At 39.9% G+C, this 17,414-nt stretch overlaps 2 protein-coding genes across 25 annotated transcripts in view; both read left to right on the top strand.

Moving 5' to 3' along the window:
* The window catches only part of LOC123511447 (rho GTPase-activating protein 26-like), a 93,262-nt gene extending 82,806 nt beyond the window's left edge, over positions 1-10,456 (top strand). For 9 of the 24 annotated variants that reach the window (XM_045267334.1, XM_045267350.1, XM_045267347.1 and 6 more), the window contains 5 exons: positions 2,141-2,213; positions 3,468-3,509; positions 4,866-4,973; positions 5,629-5,708; positions 6,055-10,456. In XM_045267334.1, coding sequence (XP_045123269.1) covers positions 2,141-2,213; positions 3,468-3,509; positions 4,866-4,973; positions 5,629-5,708; positions 6,055-6,194 — 443 coding nt within the window. In that variant the 3' untranslated portion in view covers positions 6,195-10,456. The remainder of the gene's footprint in view (positions 1-2,140; positions 2,214-3,467; positions 3,510-4,865; positions 4,974-5,628; positions 5,709-6,054) is intronic. The other 15 variants (XM_045267355.1, XM_045267351.1, XM_045267349.1 and 12 more) reach the window with 3 other exon arrangements.
* Positions 10,457-14,018: 3,562 nt separating this feature from the next.
* LOC123511449 (carbohydrate sulfotransferase 11-like) overlaps positions 14,019-17,414 on the top strand; it is a 68,528-nt gene continuing 65,132 nt past the window's right edge. The window contains exon 1 of the mRNA XM_045267358.1: positions 14,019-14,225. The gene's annotated coding sequence lies outside the window, so the exon portion shown is untranslated. The remainder of the gene's footprint in view (positions 14,226-17,414) is intronic.

The following is a 17,414-nucleotide window of genomic DNA, read 5'->3' as shown; positions in this document are numbered from 1 at the left end:
AGACCACATCTAAATTTTTTTTCTTTTTCACCTCACCAATACAAAGAGGTGTCACCTTCCCCTCTTATTACCCCATAGTTTTCCCTAAATCCATAACGTGTTGAGATTTGCCAGGCATGGACTAAACCCAGAAGGCTGAAAACTGAAGCATGTAGAGTAATAATACTTAGTTCAACTTGGAGATGTTTATTAAAGTTGTGCATGGCCTTGAATGGCATTCTTGCATTATCTAAATGTGTAAAGCCAAATCCATTAATGTAAATCACTAAAGATATGTTACTAATCATTTTAACTAGATCAGTTTTAAAGGATAAATTTATAGATAATTAAAGATGTCAGATAATGTGAAAGCAAAACAGCTTTTAATTAAAAGATGGGGATTATGTTGAATTGAAAAGAGAAAAGCATCCACTGCCAAGGCAGATCAAGAGAGAGAGAGAGAGAGAGAGAGAGAGAGATCATATCATGCTGTACATACTTTGTTGCTCTGATGCTGGTGAGGTGTGGTGCCTTTCAGTGAGTGAGTGTAATGGTGATATGTAGTTAGTGTGTGGTGGAACAGCTGCTCATCTATGTGCCTTGTAAATGCCACATACTAAAGAAAGCATCATTTGCAGTAAGCTCCATAAATATTAGTTACTGTAGCTGGTCATCAAGTCACCATCTGGCATTGCATCTCACAGGTATTTATGGTGGAGTCATTACTAACAGTGAATAATGATTTACTGCAATGGGATCTTCTTGGCTGTGCTTGTTGGCCTCTGAGCTTGAGTGCTGCATGCCGCCACCTGCTGAGGGACTTGCTGTGGGCTTTGCTGTGGTGTTGCTTGGGGAAGATGTGTTATAAAAGTGTTCTGTATTACATATTAAGAAGACTTGACCCTGAAACATGTTGCTGCATGATTATTTACTCACTCAATTGATTTTCCATACTTTCAAGAATAAATCACTAACAACAACATTTTCTCATGTGGAGTTGACCTGCTCCATCTTATTTCATTTGACTTGACATCTTGTATATTTAAAATGGTTCTGTGATGTGAAGCTCTTTCTACTAAAGATGATATCATTCAGAAACATTTCCAAATTTCAGTGTTGCTTTTAAAAACATGTCAGAAAGGTTGGATGTCGAGAGGCAAAGCTTAGCACATGCATTATTATTATTATTATTATTATTATTATTATTATTATTATTATTATTATTATTATTATCATCATTATTATTATCATTATTATTATTATTATTATTATTATTATTATTACTATTGTTATTATTGCTATTATTATTATTATTATTATTATATCATTATTATCATCATTAATGTTATTTATTAATTCTTTTTAATTTCATTGTGAGTAGATTTTATGTGAGTGATGATTTTTTGCAAGTTAAATAAGATGTGATTGATTGTATCTCATACATGGTATAGTGAAGCATGCACAAGCCTCAAAGTTTGATGTTTTGCAAAGACCATGTAATAGTTTGATCTCATAAAGTGATGGTTGTGTTGCACTTTATAATTTCTTGTCATGGGCTGTTTTAAAATCCGTACCATGTGCTTTGGTTGGTGGTGTGTGATTTTCTCCTCTATGAAGTGCAATGCGTAGTGTGTAGTTTGGATGCAGTTGACTCACAAAAAGACATTATTGAAAGATAGTTTTTTAATGTATATTAAGAATCCAGTGCCTTTTATCCTTAACTGCTAGTATATAACCTGATGTGTGAGTCATTCAGTGAATGAGTGACTTCCTAAGATGCATGACTGTAAGCACCCTTCCCTGCTTTATGTGTCATGCTGAGAATAGAGTTACTTCTTTGAACAAATAATCTTGTATGCATTGTGATTAAAGTCACTTGCATTTATGATATCAAAGTTTCATCATGAATTTTGTGAGTCAACTGTTTATTTTTATTTTCCCCAACTAGCACATAGTGTTGCATAGATTAACTGTGGCAATGACCAAGTATGATAATTGTATCTCAAGGAGCAGTATGTGTTAGTTGGGTGTGTGAACTGTTTCTTGTTGCACATGTCACAATACACACTCCCTTGTCCCACGCCTGTGCCCCTCCGGGTGTAAGTGGATTTTTACCACTTGGTGCTGTCCTAGATAGAATTCACCAAATAAATGAAAGCAGCTTGGTATGTTTCCCTTCCAGATGTGAGACTGGGAGCAGCATACCCGCCCACCTACCGCCAGCACATAGAGACGTGAGTATTGGGAAGGTGTGTCAAACTTTAGCAGAGAGAGAGAAAGAGTGTTTATGGACATGTTTAAGCAATACAACAGTGAATACTGTGAGAAGAATTGAAGTGTTAAGTCAAGCATCAGTGTAGGAGGTTCACCAAGTCTCCCCTCCTAGAGAGGGGTGAGCAGTCTCCAGATGCTTATTTATTGGTCCACATTCTTCCTCACCAGACACTCATGCCTCACCAGCACACACTGCAGTGTCACCTGCTTGTGATAAAAGGAAATCTTTGTTTCACATGGCAGGATCTAAAATAGTAGCAGCTCAGTGCATTGTAGTGTGCACTCTTCCATACGTGGCTGTTCATTGTACAAGCATTTAATAAGTTCCTACTAATGGATTTGAGACACAATAATGAGTCGATGCACATCACTTAATCTTTTGCATTTTATAGAATCATCCATGGTGGAAACATTACAAGTTATTTAGGAATATATATATATATATATATATATATATATATATATATATATATATATATATATATATATATATATATATATATATATATATGTATGTATGTATGTATGTATTTTTAATTTATTCAAAGTGTGTGTGTGTGTGTGTGTGTGTTTCACTGTTTGATCTACTGCAGTCTCTGACGAGACAGCCAGACGTTACCCTACGGAACGAGCTCAGAGCTCATTATTTCCGATCTTCGGATAGGCCTGAGACCAGGCACACACCACACACCGGGACAACAAGGTCACAACTCCTCGATTTACATCCCGTACCTACTCACTGCTAGGTGAACAGGGCTACACGTGAGGAGACACACCCAAACATCTCCACCCGGCCGGGGAATCGAACCCCGGTCCTCTGGCTTGTGAAGCCAGCACTCTAACCACTGAGCTACCGTGTGTGTGTGTGTGTGTGTGTGTGTGTGTGTGTGTGTGTGTGTGTGTGTGTGTGTGTGTGTGTGACCTTTGAGTAAATGGACATGGTGATGCAGATCTGATGAGAAATGGACAGACAGGTGAGGAGGTGGACAGTGAGTGTTGAGTGCCACACTATCCCTCACCACTCTGGGGGGTCTCCAGTGTTGTGGAGCTCATTGTGAGGTCATTGTGTAACAACAGTAATGATTATGAAGGAGAAAATACTTCAATGGAGTTTGTTGAGGAGTATGAACAAATTGGTCCATTAATGTAACTCTTCTTTGGACTGTGTGCCGTACTGACCAATCCACTTCCCCTTCCCCACCATGCCTCTCTAGCCTGTACAAGAGGCAGTCTCTGGAGTTCCTCTACTCATCAATGTAAGTCACCGGCTGTCAGTAGGTGGTTCATGCATGTGTTATGAGCTGGCCACTCCCCCCACCACCCTGCTGTTGTGCTAGAGCTATCAAGGCATCACAACCTGTCCATGAGGACACTACATGACCAACCTACCATTGCCTGGACATAAAGTTACCCTTACTTAACTTTATTTTACCTTGCTTTTATGTTCTGTTTCTAGTCTCCTTTAACTTACACCAACTTTCTCTCTCTCTCTCTCTCTCTCTCTCTCTCTCTCTCTCTCTCTCTCTCTCTCTCTCTCTCTCTCTCTCTCTCTCTCTCTCTCTCTCTCTCTCTCTCTCTCTCTCTCTCTCTCTCTCTCTCTCTCTCTCTCTCTCTCTCTCTCTCTCTCTCTCTCTCTCTCTCTCTCTCTCTCTCTCTCTCTCTCTCTCTCTCTCTCTCTCTCTCTCTCTCTCTCTCTGAGAAAGTGCTAAAGATCAGTGTTCTGGACTCAAACATTTAAAGTTGATGTGTGTGTGTGTGTGTGTGTGTGTGTGTGTGTGTGTGTGTGTGTGTGTGTGTGTGTGTGTGTGTGTGTGTGTGTGTGTGGGGTTTCCAAGTAATCTCCAAACACATTGATGACTGTGAATGCCTCAGGCTAGATCTGAAGTTTTAGGAATGCTATCCCTCTAATTAATTTCTGATGTAAACATAGTGTTTATGATTTTAATTTACCTATTTATTCAATATTTATTTTTTTAGTATTTGTTTATTTTTATTTTCACTCCTTAGAGTTTGAATGTTGTGTGTCTAATAGAGACTTTACATTCCCCTAGTTGCTGATGCTGCAATGTACTGTGAAAAGCCTTGATGCATGGTGTTGACTGATTGGAGTAGCCTAAAGCATTCAGAAAGTGTGATGTAGGAAGTAAAAGAATTGATATAGAAAAGTAACATTGATGCTTTTATTGATGTTGTGATGGTGGGAGAGTCAAGACTGACCAAATTCCACCTGGCTTAGGTGGTCGCTGTGATCTGACTGGCAGCGAGTTGTGCATCTTGTGTTTCATGCTAGAGAAGTCTCCCTTAGTCTTGAAACATTGGCATTCCAATTTCTTCTGTGTATATTTTTGAAGTTTGGTGTTCTCTTTTACTGTTTTTGGATCAGCTGTCAGTTTAGTTGTTTGAGTGCTCAGTTTTAAAGCTGCAAGAAAGAAACCATTAATGGTGAGAGATTGTTTGTGCCGTTGTTGTCATGTTTTGTGTAGTATACTGTATATTATTGAATTTCACACATCTCTTTATGTGGTTTTTGGAGAAAAAAAATGACGCTTCATACATCATTAGCAAGCAAAGACTCTCACTTCACCACCCTGACCTTCTCCTTCCCCCACCAGGAACTCCATCACAGGGTCACAGTCCACCCTCCTGCCACCCACCAGCTCCTCACCACCACCACCTTCCTCCATACCCACCTCCAATGGAACCATCAGTTTTCAACCCAGGTAACAGTGTTCTTATTTAGCCTTTATTTTCTTATTTATTCATTTCCTCATATATATATATATATATATATATATATATATATATATATATATATATATATATATATATATATATATATATATATATATATATATATATATATATATACACACACACACACACACACACACACACACACACACACACACACACACACACACACACACACACACACACATACGTATATATGTATATATTGCATTTTACAGATTACTGAGTTTAATGGAAAAAGTTGGAAGGAAAGATCTCTTTGTAACAAACAAACATGGAAGAAAATTAAAAGCAACTTCATGTAGAAGGGACATAAAAAGCTTCACTTCCTCCTAACATGATGAGGCATGGAATGGGCAGAAGGGGGAAGTGGTGGTGATAGAAATATTCTTGACTTTAAGGAAAAGTTGGATAAGAACAGTATGATGTTAGCTCCTCTCCAGTGTCTGACAGCTGGGTAAACACACACCACGAGGCAGAGAGAGGTAAACATCTAGTCAATGAAAATAAAAAGTTGAGCTGTGTGACTACAGCCATTACATACCATTGTCTTGCTATGTGCAGATGGAATGGTTGATGTGAAGCCAGAGCCAGTAAGAGACTTACTTTTGTCCTCCTTTTCAGACGAGTAAGAACCTTGTATGCATGTGTCGGGGAGAACGAGTCTGAACTTTCCTTTGAGCCAAACCAAGTCCTGACCAACGGTAAGACCTCTTGTTGTATTTAGTATTTTATCTGGATAGAAAGGTTTTTATGGATATAATAAGATATAAATTTACCAATAGACATTAATGGGTATGTGTGTTTGTATTGAATTACAAATGCATTGGATACAGATGTTAGATACTACTTGTTAAGCTTTGCCAGATTGTTATGGACATGGCAAACTGTCAAGTTGTTATGATTAATCATCACAAAAACTTATTATTCAATCAGTATTCAGTTGTATGTAGAGTAAGCATAACAATTATTCAGTCAGTGTTCAGTTGTATGCAGAGTAAACATAAGAGATGTTTATCAAAATGCTCACTTCTAACATTTTGTCTGCAGTTCGGCCATCACAGGAGCCAGGTTGGCTAGTGGGCACACTAAATGGCAGGACAGGCCTCGTACCGGAGAATTACGTGGAAGATATTGAAGACAAGCCTCCACCGTCACGCCTCTTGTCCCAACGCAACACAGATGTTTAGCAGGGCCTTCCCAGGAGGCATGTATGTGAGTGGTCTTCTGTGGGACACCTGACACTCCTGCACAAACAAAAGCCACACAAAGGAGGCTATATGGGCATACATATTCCTGTTGGGGTGTGACAAATGTTGCCCTCACAGTGATGCAATTATCTATGAGCCTTAAACAGCTCCCAGGAAGAATGCTGCCACCCTGTTTTTTCATCCCTGGTGAGATTTCAAAGAAGCTTCAATGCCATATCAAATTCTCAGATGTATAGATATTTTCTCAGTGGTATTCATGTACAGAAAATATGAAAGTATAAATTCCCTGAGGAAGTGAGCCTTGTTGGGAGTGGAAATGCTTTATATGAATCAAAATGAACTATGGCGTGCCAGGCGACAGCAGCACCCAGCGTGTGGGTGTGGCTGCTGCAGGCGGTGATGGCACCATCATCCCTCCAGGTGGAGGTGCATGCACAGGACTGTTGATGAGTGCAGCAGCCCAACATATTCTGAACTCAGAGTGAGTCAGGATGAGAAAAAAATTTTGTAACATATTTACAATTAGCAATATCCAAAGGTCTTGCCTAATAGTCTGCACTTGATAGCTTGGTGTACAAGTCTTTTTGTTTTGGTCTTAAGGATGAATAGAGGAAAACAGTGTTAAAAGGTATAACATTCTGCTGAACTCAAGCCTGTTTAAAATGGTTGGAGAAGAACACTGATTGTCACTTGTATAGAACTTCATTACAGTTGCAGTCACACTCAACCTCAAATTATATTTGAAAAGAACACAGAATATTGACAAAAGATCTAGTTCTATCAGTAGTCCAAATAAGCCACCCTACCAGCCCAGTTTCTTCAAACTTCCTATGCCTACGTTGTTAGAGTAAAAGCTGCTTTGTGCTTGTCAATATAGAGTGCTTAAATCTCCCTTCTAATACTCGGTAGCAATGCCAGAACACAAACCAGAGGCTGCTTCTGGTTCTGCATTAAAGGCATAACTATATATGTTTTTTTCAAATGTTCCAAGTCACAGTTCATGGTTACTTTGCTCTCTTGTATTGGTCATGAAAGGCTGGAATGTACACTATTATAAGACATGAAAGGAAAGGTTTGTGTGATAGAAAATGGATCAGGAAGAATATTTATTGATGTAAAATTTGGAAGGAAAGATGGCTTAGTCAGTGTTGATTATAGCAGACTGCAAGTGTTGTCATATGTGGGAGCAGCATTTCAATTGCTGGGAAGGTTATTGGACTGATGTTTCTTGGCTTCTTGGAGAAGGCTTTGGCAAGCACAACACAGTGGCGTGCACCCATCAGAGAGGATTAAGGAAGGTCTTGCATGCCAGGTTATCATGTGCAGATTATAGTGAAGAGTCCAGTGTAGGCATTGCCCTACACATTTATGCAGTATGTTGATTTTTAGCATATATATGCTTCATTTATTTATTTTCTTCTATTATGAAGGTTTAAACATAGTACCTTGAGGTTTAATAAAATGTATATTTTTAATATTATAGCACAGTTGGCTGGCTTAGATTGATGCCCGGTGAGTGAGTAATGAGTTGGTGGTGTAACCTTCCAAGGTGCAGTAGTAGTGAGAGGGTATCCAAGCCACCTGATGCAAGGTAGAGCCAGCAGAGGGCCAGGTCACCAGGGGTAGGAGAGGGTGTGCCTGGTCAGCATGTCTTTAGTTTAACAAATGTGACCGTGATGACCTAGTCTGAACCAAATCTGGACAATGTACTGATGTACATTTAGCCTCTCCATGTAAGTAAAAACAACATTGTACATTTGATTATTTGTATATATTGGTGAATAAGTTTTGCATTATGTTTGTTTTCTATTAGATATGTTTTGTTTCTGAGCAGTGTAGTGGAATCTCACCCTGCACTGCCTTGCAGAAGTTATTATGGTTACTTTGTAAGTTCTGTCTTCACATTATACAGATTTGTTTTAGTAGCCAGTGTATAAACACGTCAGAATGTCAGGTTATATAAAAGCCCGAAGTACATCGGAGTGCTATTGTGAAATGATGAGCTAGTGATATAAAAAAATTAACTTACAAAATTTGAATTGTTCAAATCATAAGATGCAAAAAAAGAATAAGATTACTTTTCCTGATACATTGTTGAATTTTGCGTAACAAAGGTTTGATCAGATTACAAACTACCATCACATCTCAGATTATTTGTAAGTTTCCAAGTGGCAAGTTGTTTTCCTCTATAAAGTAGAACCAAACCTGTGAAGTTGAGACAAAAGACAAGAGTGTTGAGGGCAGGTGGTGCATTACCTGAACCCTGTTGTACATCCCCGTTTCTCTGTGGAAGCTGTATATTTGTGGTCTTCACCATAAGGTCTTAACATTGTGGATGTATGCAGCTAGTCATATCTGTTGTTGAGTCACAGGAAGGCAAGGGGAGTGCTGGGTGCTGGAGGCTGTCAGGATGTTTTGCTAAATTAGTAGGTATGAAATTGCATATATTGATGGAGAGAGGAAGTGTACTGATTTGTTAATCAGTAATCAACTTATCATTTTAATATAACAATATTTTCACTTGAGTTACTTCATTCTGATAGATTCAGAAGAGTAACTACTACTACCACCACCACCACCACCACCACTGCTGTTGCTGAGTCACATTGCTGCCATCAACAAAACTGTGGTGTGTATTTTGGAAACTGCAACCTTTGGTTGCAGATGAATGGTATTTATTATTTTATATGTTCAGTCGCTATTGGACATGAAGAATGCATTTCAGATATTTTTGCAGATTAATCTGTTTTCATTATTCCATTTTCTCCATTCCACTTTGTTGTTTTCCTCACACCAGTTGCTTTCTCTGGTAGTTTCTATAAATCATTCCATCAAGAGAATTATTTCCTCTCAGTAATGGCTTAGTTATGATTATGATTATTATTAACTTGCTTTTCCCTTATGTTTTTAAAAGCAACATCTTTGCATTTTGAAATAGGTACTTATATCAAAAGTAACTTCTTGGTATTGTGTAGGAGACTGAGATTAGGGACAGTTGTTCTTGCCTGGAGGGAATTAGCTTTATTGAGTAGTGATAGCCCGTTTCACTATGGCAGGACACTCACAACCGTAAATCATATATGAAGTTGTCCTGGGATGGGGAGCCCCTCAAACTACACCTGTTACCATGGTTAGATATGGTTGACCAACAAAAAACCAGCAATTGATACTCTGGAAACATGAGTTTTCCGGCATGACTGTTGGAGCTCCCTTTTAAATTTAGCGTGTTAGTGTGTGGAGCACTTTTTAAAAATTATTTTGTTGACATGCCATTGTTTTCTGGAGGCAGTGCTTATGTTCTGATGGCGCTGTACCACAAAATCATGTGTTTGGTCCTGCTTCCAAGACTGACAGACATTTCTTCTCATTAAATCATTGATTTGCTACAGTACGTATAGCATCATTATGGATTCAGCAAAGAAAACAAGTGGTGCAAGACACAAACACTGCACTCCTGGTTCCCGAGAAAGTGAAAGTGCTAAAAATTTAATTTGCTTTAGATTAAGTGTTTGATTTTCTTCTTTTGAAGCACAGTGTAGGTGGTCCATTTCTGTTGAATATATACCAGCACATACAGGTGAACCTCACATATCCAGCAACTTCCGGACCTGAGTCTTGCCACTACCTGACCACGGAAAATTATGGACTGCAGGTGGTCCATAAAATTCCACAGAATACCATCTCCCATATTCTACAAACATAACATGATCCCAAAGTGTTTCTTATACAAATTTAACAATATATATCAGTAACAATGAGTAAATGATGTCCCTCTGATGCAATACAGTATTATCATAAATAAGTGCTGGGAGTGCTATGATCAGTCTTGCTAACTCAAGTAAACCTTGCCAAGCTGTCTTACACAGTCTACATGTGTCGGGACGGTACAGCATAGACAGACACGTCAAATATCCAGAATTGTTAAAAATCTGACTGTTCTCAGGTCCTGAGGTTGCTGGATCTTCTATAGTCAACTGTATTCCTTCCTCATCTTTCCTGCCCTATCATTTTATTTATATATTTCAATAAAGGTACAATAAGTGTGTGTGTGTGTGTGTGTGTGTGCAGGCCATTGAAATGTGGAGTTATTGGATTATTTCATATTGTACATTTACACCAATTTTTAGTCTGTATTTTGAATCTCTCACACTCTCTCTCTCTCTCTCTCTCTCTCTCTCTCTCTCTCTCTCTCTCTCTCTCTCTCTCTCTCTCTCTCTCTCTCTCTCTCTCTCTCTCTCTCTCTCTCTCTCTCTCTCTCTCTCTCTCTCTCTCTCTCTCTCTCTCTCTCTCTCTCATATATATATATATATATATATATATATATATATATATATATATATATATATATATATATATATATATATATATATATATATATATATATAAGAGTATTTTTATTGTTCTACTTTTCAAGGTTTTCATTATGCAGTTTTGTTTTATTAAACTATTACCAGAATCTGGAAAACCTCATTGATGGTCACTGAAGTATGGCTATGTGTGTGTGTGTGTGTGTGTGTGTGTGTTTCTTGATAACATATTAGTGGAAGTATTTGTTGTGGAAAAATGTGTGTGTGTGTGTGTGTGTGTGTGTGTGTGTGTGTGTGTGTGTGTGTGTGTGTGTGTGTTTCTTGATAACATATTAGTGGAAGTATTTGTTGTGGAAAAGTGGTGATGGTGGTGGTGGTGGTTATGGTGCAGCAAGGCATTAGTGCCAAGTGATGCTTTTCTTGAAATAAAATGGAAAAACAAAACCATACCTTTCAAATTGCTCAAAGAAAATTTGTAGGATATTTCTGGATCTATGAAGTGTTATACGTCCATACATATTTATGCACATTCCATTTTGATGTTCTTGAGACCAACCAATCAAAAGTGTGTAGTACCAACATTTTGATTCATGTGTACGTCAGTTTTGTTCCATACTTCGGGTTTTAAGAAAGTTAAGTGTATACTTATTTGTATACGTATCATGTTGACTGCATTGTGCATTGTGGTGATGTGTGGACTGGGAAATCTTTTGTATATTAAAGAATCTTTCCTAATGTTCCTGAAGTTATCGAACATGTATTCCCTTTGGTTGCATTTATTCAGTAGATGAGCGCAGCATGCAGTGCGAGTCAAACACCTCAGCGCTGCCATGGTCAGAAGGCACATTACTGCCCTGGGAGGTGCTTCATGCCAGTGGGCAGCAGGCAACTGGCTTGTAACGAGTCCAGTCAACGTGTCATTGAGATGTCAGGCGATTAGCTGAAAAAATCAACAAAAAATAACAAATTAATTAATAAAAAGTGATGTAAAGACTGTTTAATAAGATTTTCAAGAACCTCTAAGGCTCTGATAGGAAGGTCACAGTGATGGCAAAGATTCAAAGAAGTATACTGTCAGTATTAGCATCTTCAGTCATGACTGACTTTGACACGTACATCTAATGTCATCATCCCACCATCGAGAAAGAAATCCCCACAGAACAGAGTGACACCAGCACTGCTTCAGACCATGGCCATGCCAGCACTCAATCATGGAACACCTCGCACTGTCCTCCATTGATCCTTGTTACTCTTTCTGCCTTGTTTAGTGTGGTGCGAGGAGAGGTCAGACAGACGCCCGGCCGTGGTGCCGTGCACATTCGTCAACCGGCCTGTACATAGTGAGCAGCAGTTACATGATGCTTACACTGCATAATAATACAATTTTAAATAAATGTTTGAAAAATAATACATTGGTTTTATTTGGCACCAAACAGTGAAGAAGTTGAATGAGTCATGGCAGAATGAGGTTTCTAGTGTATATACAGTAATAACCAGCAACTGATGAAAAGAAATCACCGCTAATGGTGAAATTTTTCCTCACTCTCCTTCAATTCATAGACGCTGGTGCATTGGCATCCCTCCAAGCAGGTGTGGTTATGGAGGTAGCATGAAGGCCGTGGGTATGGAGATGTTGGTACTGTTGTGTTCCAGTGTGTGTAGGTGAGTGTACCATTGATTTGTCTCTTAGAAGTGGCTAGATTTCTATAGGCACACGGCTGGATGACCAGCAACCGTGAATACAATACACACACTCATCATAGTGATAATAACACTCCTGCTGGTGGTGCTACTACTACTACTACCACCACCACTACTACTACTACTACTACTACTACTACTACTACTACAACTACTGCTACTACTGCTACTACTACTACTACTACTACTACAACAACAACAACTACTACTACTACTACTACTACTACTACTACTGCTGCTGCTGCTGCTGCTGCTACTACTACTACTACTACTACTACTACTACTTATTGCTATTCTACACACACACGTGCACACACATTAACAGTCATAACAGTGATAATGACAATGCTGCTGCTGCTGGTACTATTACTACTACAGTACTGCTACTACTACTACTACTACTACTACTTCCTCACACACTTACATTCTTCATTTTTTTCTTTTATCACTAGCCTGCACTTAATGCATTTCAGGCGGACAAAAGCAACAGCAGGAAATACTGACAATTGAAGGAAATATTGATGAGTTGACACGGGGAAGGAGGTGATCAAGTTGGTGGGGACATGTCTTGGTCAGGGTCATGGTAGGCGCTGAGTGGTCTGAACGGGGATATACATAACCATTGCCTTATTTAATACAGTAATGGGCTATTTATCTATTTTGGTGGTTGATTCTGGCTTTGATTCACTGTCTGGGTCTGGAAGCACAGGGGAGTGCAGGCAAACATTAGTGGACGAACCTTGGGGAAGGCACGGCTGAGGTGGCCCTTTGGCCTAATATTTACGTACGTAATTCATTCAAAAAATCTCGAGAAGAAAAAAGGTGCCCAGGCTGGAATGTACTACATTTTTAGATGCAACAAATACTTTAACTAACAAAAAAAAATATATATATAATGATGCTATCGAGTCGGTTGTTTACAAAGCCAAGTACAACGAACCGTCTGTATTTCACACTAACGGCACCACAAACACGTCATAATGTCGAGAAGGAAAGCACAGCCACACTACATCATATTACACTTTCTGAATAAGATTTTTTTTCTGCTTTTCAACCAAATAAAGAAAAGTCCAATTTCTTATCTTATAGAGATTTGTTTTCTATTTTAGTACCGTTAGAAAATTTGAATTTGAAAATACAAATAGACAAAATTTTATGGAATATCATTTGGGTCATATTTTTTTTTTTCACATTTCTACGTGTTAAACACCAAAATAATCCTGGTCCTGCTACTAAAAAAATAATTAAATAGTTATATTTTATGCTGTGACTTCAATGTTAGTTTTTCGTTAATATATATATATATATATATATATATATATATATATATATATATATATATATATATATATATATATATATATATATATATATATACAGTATATGTATGTATTTAGTTGGGCATGTTTTGATTACTTATAGCAGTGACGCCTCGGACATGAAAATTCATGTATTTTTTTTACGTTTTCACAGTGCAATATGACTGGCTATCACTCTCAAATACTAATGATGCACTTGTGACTGGCTAAACGGCAGTCAGCTGCGTTCCTTTCATGGACAATGGGACGGTATAGGGACCTTGGGAGTCTGTTGTAAGAATAAGCTATAGCTACCCCTTTAAATTAATTATTTGTAGATTTGAGGAAATTTTTCTGTAAGATAATTTTTTCGGTGTTCTCAGGAAATCTCATAAAACACTATTAGAGTGAGAGCCCTGGTTGGGACCCTCCGACCCTCACTCATTCCTTTCTCAATGCTCCGCGAGTCCCGTCTCAACTCAGGAGTAGTCAGGACCCTGGGAGTAGTCACCGACTCCGTACCGCACCGCACCGCGTCACTCAGTCGGTGGATGGACGCCAGTGAGGGAGGGTGTGCTGCATGCGCGCACAAAGGATATTTCACGCACGTCGCCCCTGGCTGGTCACAAACTTTTTAGGCTTTACGTTAGTGGATGTCGGGAAGCATCAGCCAGTGGCCTTGGAGAGCTCGCCTTATGGATAGGGTAAGTGTTTCCTCAGGGCGTACCCAAAAAGTTGTAGGGCGCGGGGAAAAGTTGAAAGTGACGCAATGATCAGTGTGGACTGTGGACTGTGTGTGGACTTGTGGAGATGCTGCTGGGAATAGATTGCACCGTTTATAAAGTTTGGGTGACTTAAGACGGGGCACAAGCAAGGCAAGGGGATGGCAGGCTGGTTTTTGTTTGTTCTTGGTGACCTCAAAAGATCATATTTCAAGACCAGTAAAGTTTTGTTAGGTTTAGAATGCTGTGGTAAAGGTGGTGGTGGTGGTGGTGGTAAATGTTCTCTTTATTATCGTAGATGCAAGACAACAGTGGTGACTTGAGCTTCTTAGTATGCATCAAGCCATGCCCACTTACTGTTTGTTTATTCGTGGAGCATGTGGAGATCGGAGGCTGGTGTGGGTGGGTGGGGGAATGGAGAGGGGTGGTTGTGTGTGCGTGTGTCTGGGCATCTCGATAAGAGCGAGACGACAATGATGAAGGGTCAAGTGAACCGAGCGAGCGAGTGAGTGGGTAGATGGGTAGGAGTGTGTATGAAAGGGGTCCGTAAATAGCAGCGTGTTTACTTGAGAAGCGGAAGGTGTGTGTGTGTGTGTGTGTGCGCGAGTGAGTGATGAGGAGAAAAGTGTGTGATGTTTACGGTGTGAAGGGACTTGAAAGAAAGATGTATATTTTAATGAGTGAATACTAAATAAAATAAACAGCGTGATGTACTAAGCTACATTCAGAGTCGTATGGGAGGTGGTGGTGGTGGTGGTGGTATACTGTATTAACACAATATCATCAGCCTTTGCGTTGGTGGTGGTAGTAGAGTTGACAGACTGCTGGGATACTTGCAGTGTATACCTGTGGAGTGAAGCAACAAGTAACGAATACAGCGTGGAACGAAGCAACAAGTAATGACTAAAGATAACAGCAGTGGTGGTGGTGAAGGTGGTGACGGAAGTTTTTAAAGTGCGGATCATTGGAATCAAATGAGTAAATGAGTCTTGATTGCCTTAATTGTTTCTTTATAGGAGTGCGGTAAGTGTAATGGTGGTGGTGGTAGTGGTGATGCTGGCGGTGGTGTTAGAACATGTATCATTGGAATCAAGCGGTAGATGGTGGTGGTGGTGGTAAGGAGGAGGGATGGTATGCTATGCTTCAGCTGGTAGACTGTGCTGCCGACCTTGCTGCGCCCAAGAGAACAGCTGATCGAGATGACAGCATTACAACGTTGTGTGGAGAAAGCGACCACCTCTCCCTCCCTCCACCTCAAGTGTGGATCCGTGGTAGTGATTAGTGATGGTGGTGGTAATGGTGGTGCTGGTTAGCTGGAGAAACCCACATAATGAGATGCGCTGTATTCCGTACCTTGTTGCTGTAGGTACTTCTCCTCCTCCTCCTCCTCCTCCTCCTCCTCCTCCTCCTCCTCCTCCTCCTCCTCCTCCTCCTCCTCCTCCTCCTTCTTCTTCTTCTTCTTCTTCTTCTTCTTCTTCTTCTTCTTCTTCTTCTTCTTCTTCTTCTACTACTACTACTACTACTACTACTACTACTACTACTACTACTACTACTACTACCACTACCACTACCACTACTACTACTACTATTACTGTACCACCATCACCACCACCACCACCACCACCACCATCATCACTATCACTACTACTACTACTACTACTACTACTACTACTACTACTACTACTACTACAACTACCGCCTCCCTGAAGACTGGATGGTGGCTCCGTGCGTCTCACTCTCGTCTTTGCGTCATCTCTGCCCCTCGTGAAGCATGGCAAGGGTCACCGTCCTTTCACCTGCCCCCGCCTGGCATTGGTGGTAGACGACTGCATGACGAATGTGTATTTTTCCAACAAGAATACGTGAACGGTGCCTGGATAAGGGACGATTTGAAAGGCGCAGACAGGCTCATACCACTTTAAAGTTTGGAGGATGAATCGATCAATAAATATGGCGCCACAGCTGAATGTTTAAACTCTTCAGTACCGTGACGCGTTTCCATATTCATTCTGCTTACTATTTAGTGATTTTATACAGCTTCAGAAATTCATATCGTGGATTGAAATAGTGTAGACTCTGGCCATTAATCGTATGACTCCCGCTGAGGCGCTGACCCTTCCTAATGTCAATAAGATAATCTAATCGTACACAAATCTTAAAGTAAAGTTGTGTCCCAGTACTGAAGGGGTTAAAGCAACTAAAATTGTAAGTAAGTAAGTAAGTAAGTAAAGATTTATTGCTGTAACAAATGACATATACAATATCAAATATACATACGTACTGAAATACAGGTATGGTCTGTTGAGCCCTGCTGGAGTAAGGTAACAGTGATCACTTATTTGTGTGTGGAGGGGAATGATGCTCACAGTAATGTTGCACGAGAAAGAAAACCAGCAAATAATATAAGACATTACATGAAATTGGAATACGAAGAAAAAAGAAAAATACAGAAAAAAAGACCTATAGAGGAAGCCAGCAATACTTGCTGGCCTATAAAGGGCAGCACGGGAAGCGATGGTAATTACAATAGCAGAGTTATCATTCATCTCACGCCGCGATAGTTAGCGAGGAAGACACCAGATGGCAGGTTTTCTCCATTCCGTATGCGATGCTTGTGTTTGGACCTTGCACGTCGTGGTGGTTTTGGGGCTGGGGGGAGGGGGTATAAGGTGGGCTGTCAGCACGCATCATACATCCTTGATTTCTTGGCTGTTCACGTAGAAGGCAGAGGTGGACAGTGTTATGCATAGTCCTCCCTTCCTCAGCCGGCAGCGTTGAGTGCAGCACATAGTCATGGGGAGTGGTGGTTCCGGGGAGAAAGTGTAACGCGGTACCCTGGAGTTGAGTGACTAGTTGTTTTTATAGGTATGAGTGACTAGTGGTTTGTATAAATATGACTCAGTTGTGGCAATTTGTTGGTTAGCTCTTACGTATGGAAGGAGATTACTTGTGTCCTATAATGAACGATTAACGGTGGTAGAGAGAGAGAGAGCCATGCAATGTTACAATCAACAATTTCTGTAGCCAATTGCATATTGATATCACAGCCCCAGTTAGTTGTACTGCTACTTTCACTTCTAAGATGATGATTACTGCTGCTGCTGCTGCTGCTGCTACTACTACTACTACTACTACTACTACTACTACTACTACTACTACTACTACTACTAC

The sequence above is a fragment of the Portunus trituberculatus genome, chromosome 31 (genome assembly GCF_017591435.1).
Source record: "Portunus trituberculatus isolate SZX2019 chromosome 31, ASM1759143v1, whole genome shotgun sequence".
In the NCBI taxonomy this organism is placed as follows: domain Eukaryota; kingdom Metazoa; phylum Arthropoda; class Malacostraca; order Decapoda; family Portunidae; genus Portunus; species Portunus trituberculatus.
The sequence above is the reverse complement of the archived record's forward strand: the minus strand, read 5'-3'. Positions and strand labels throughout refer to the sequence as shown.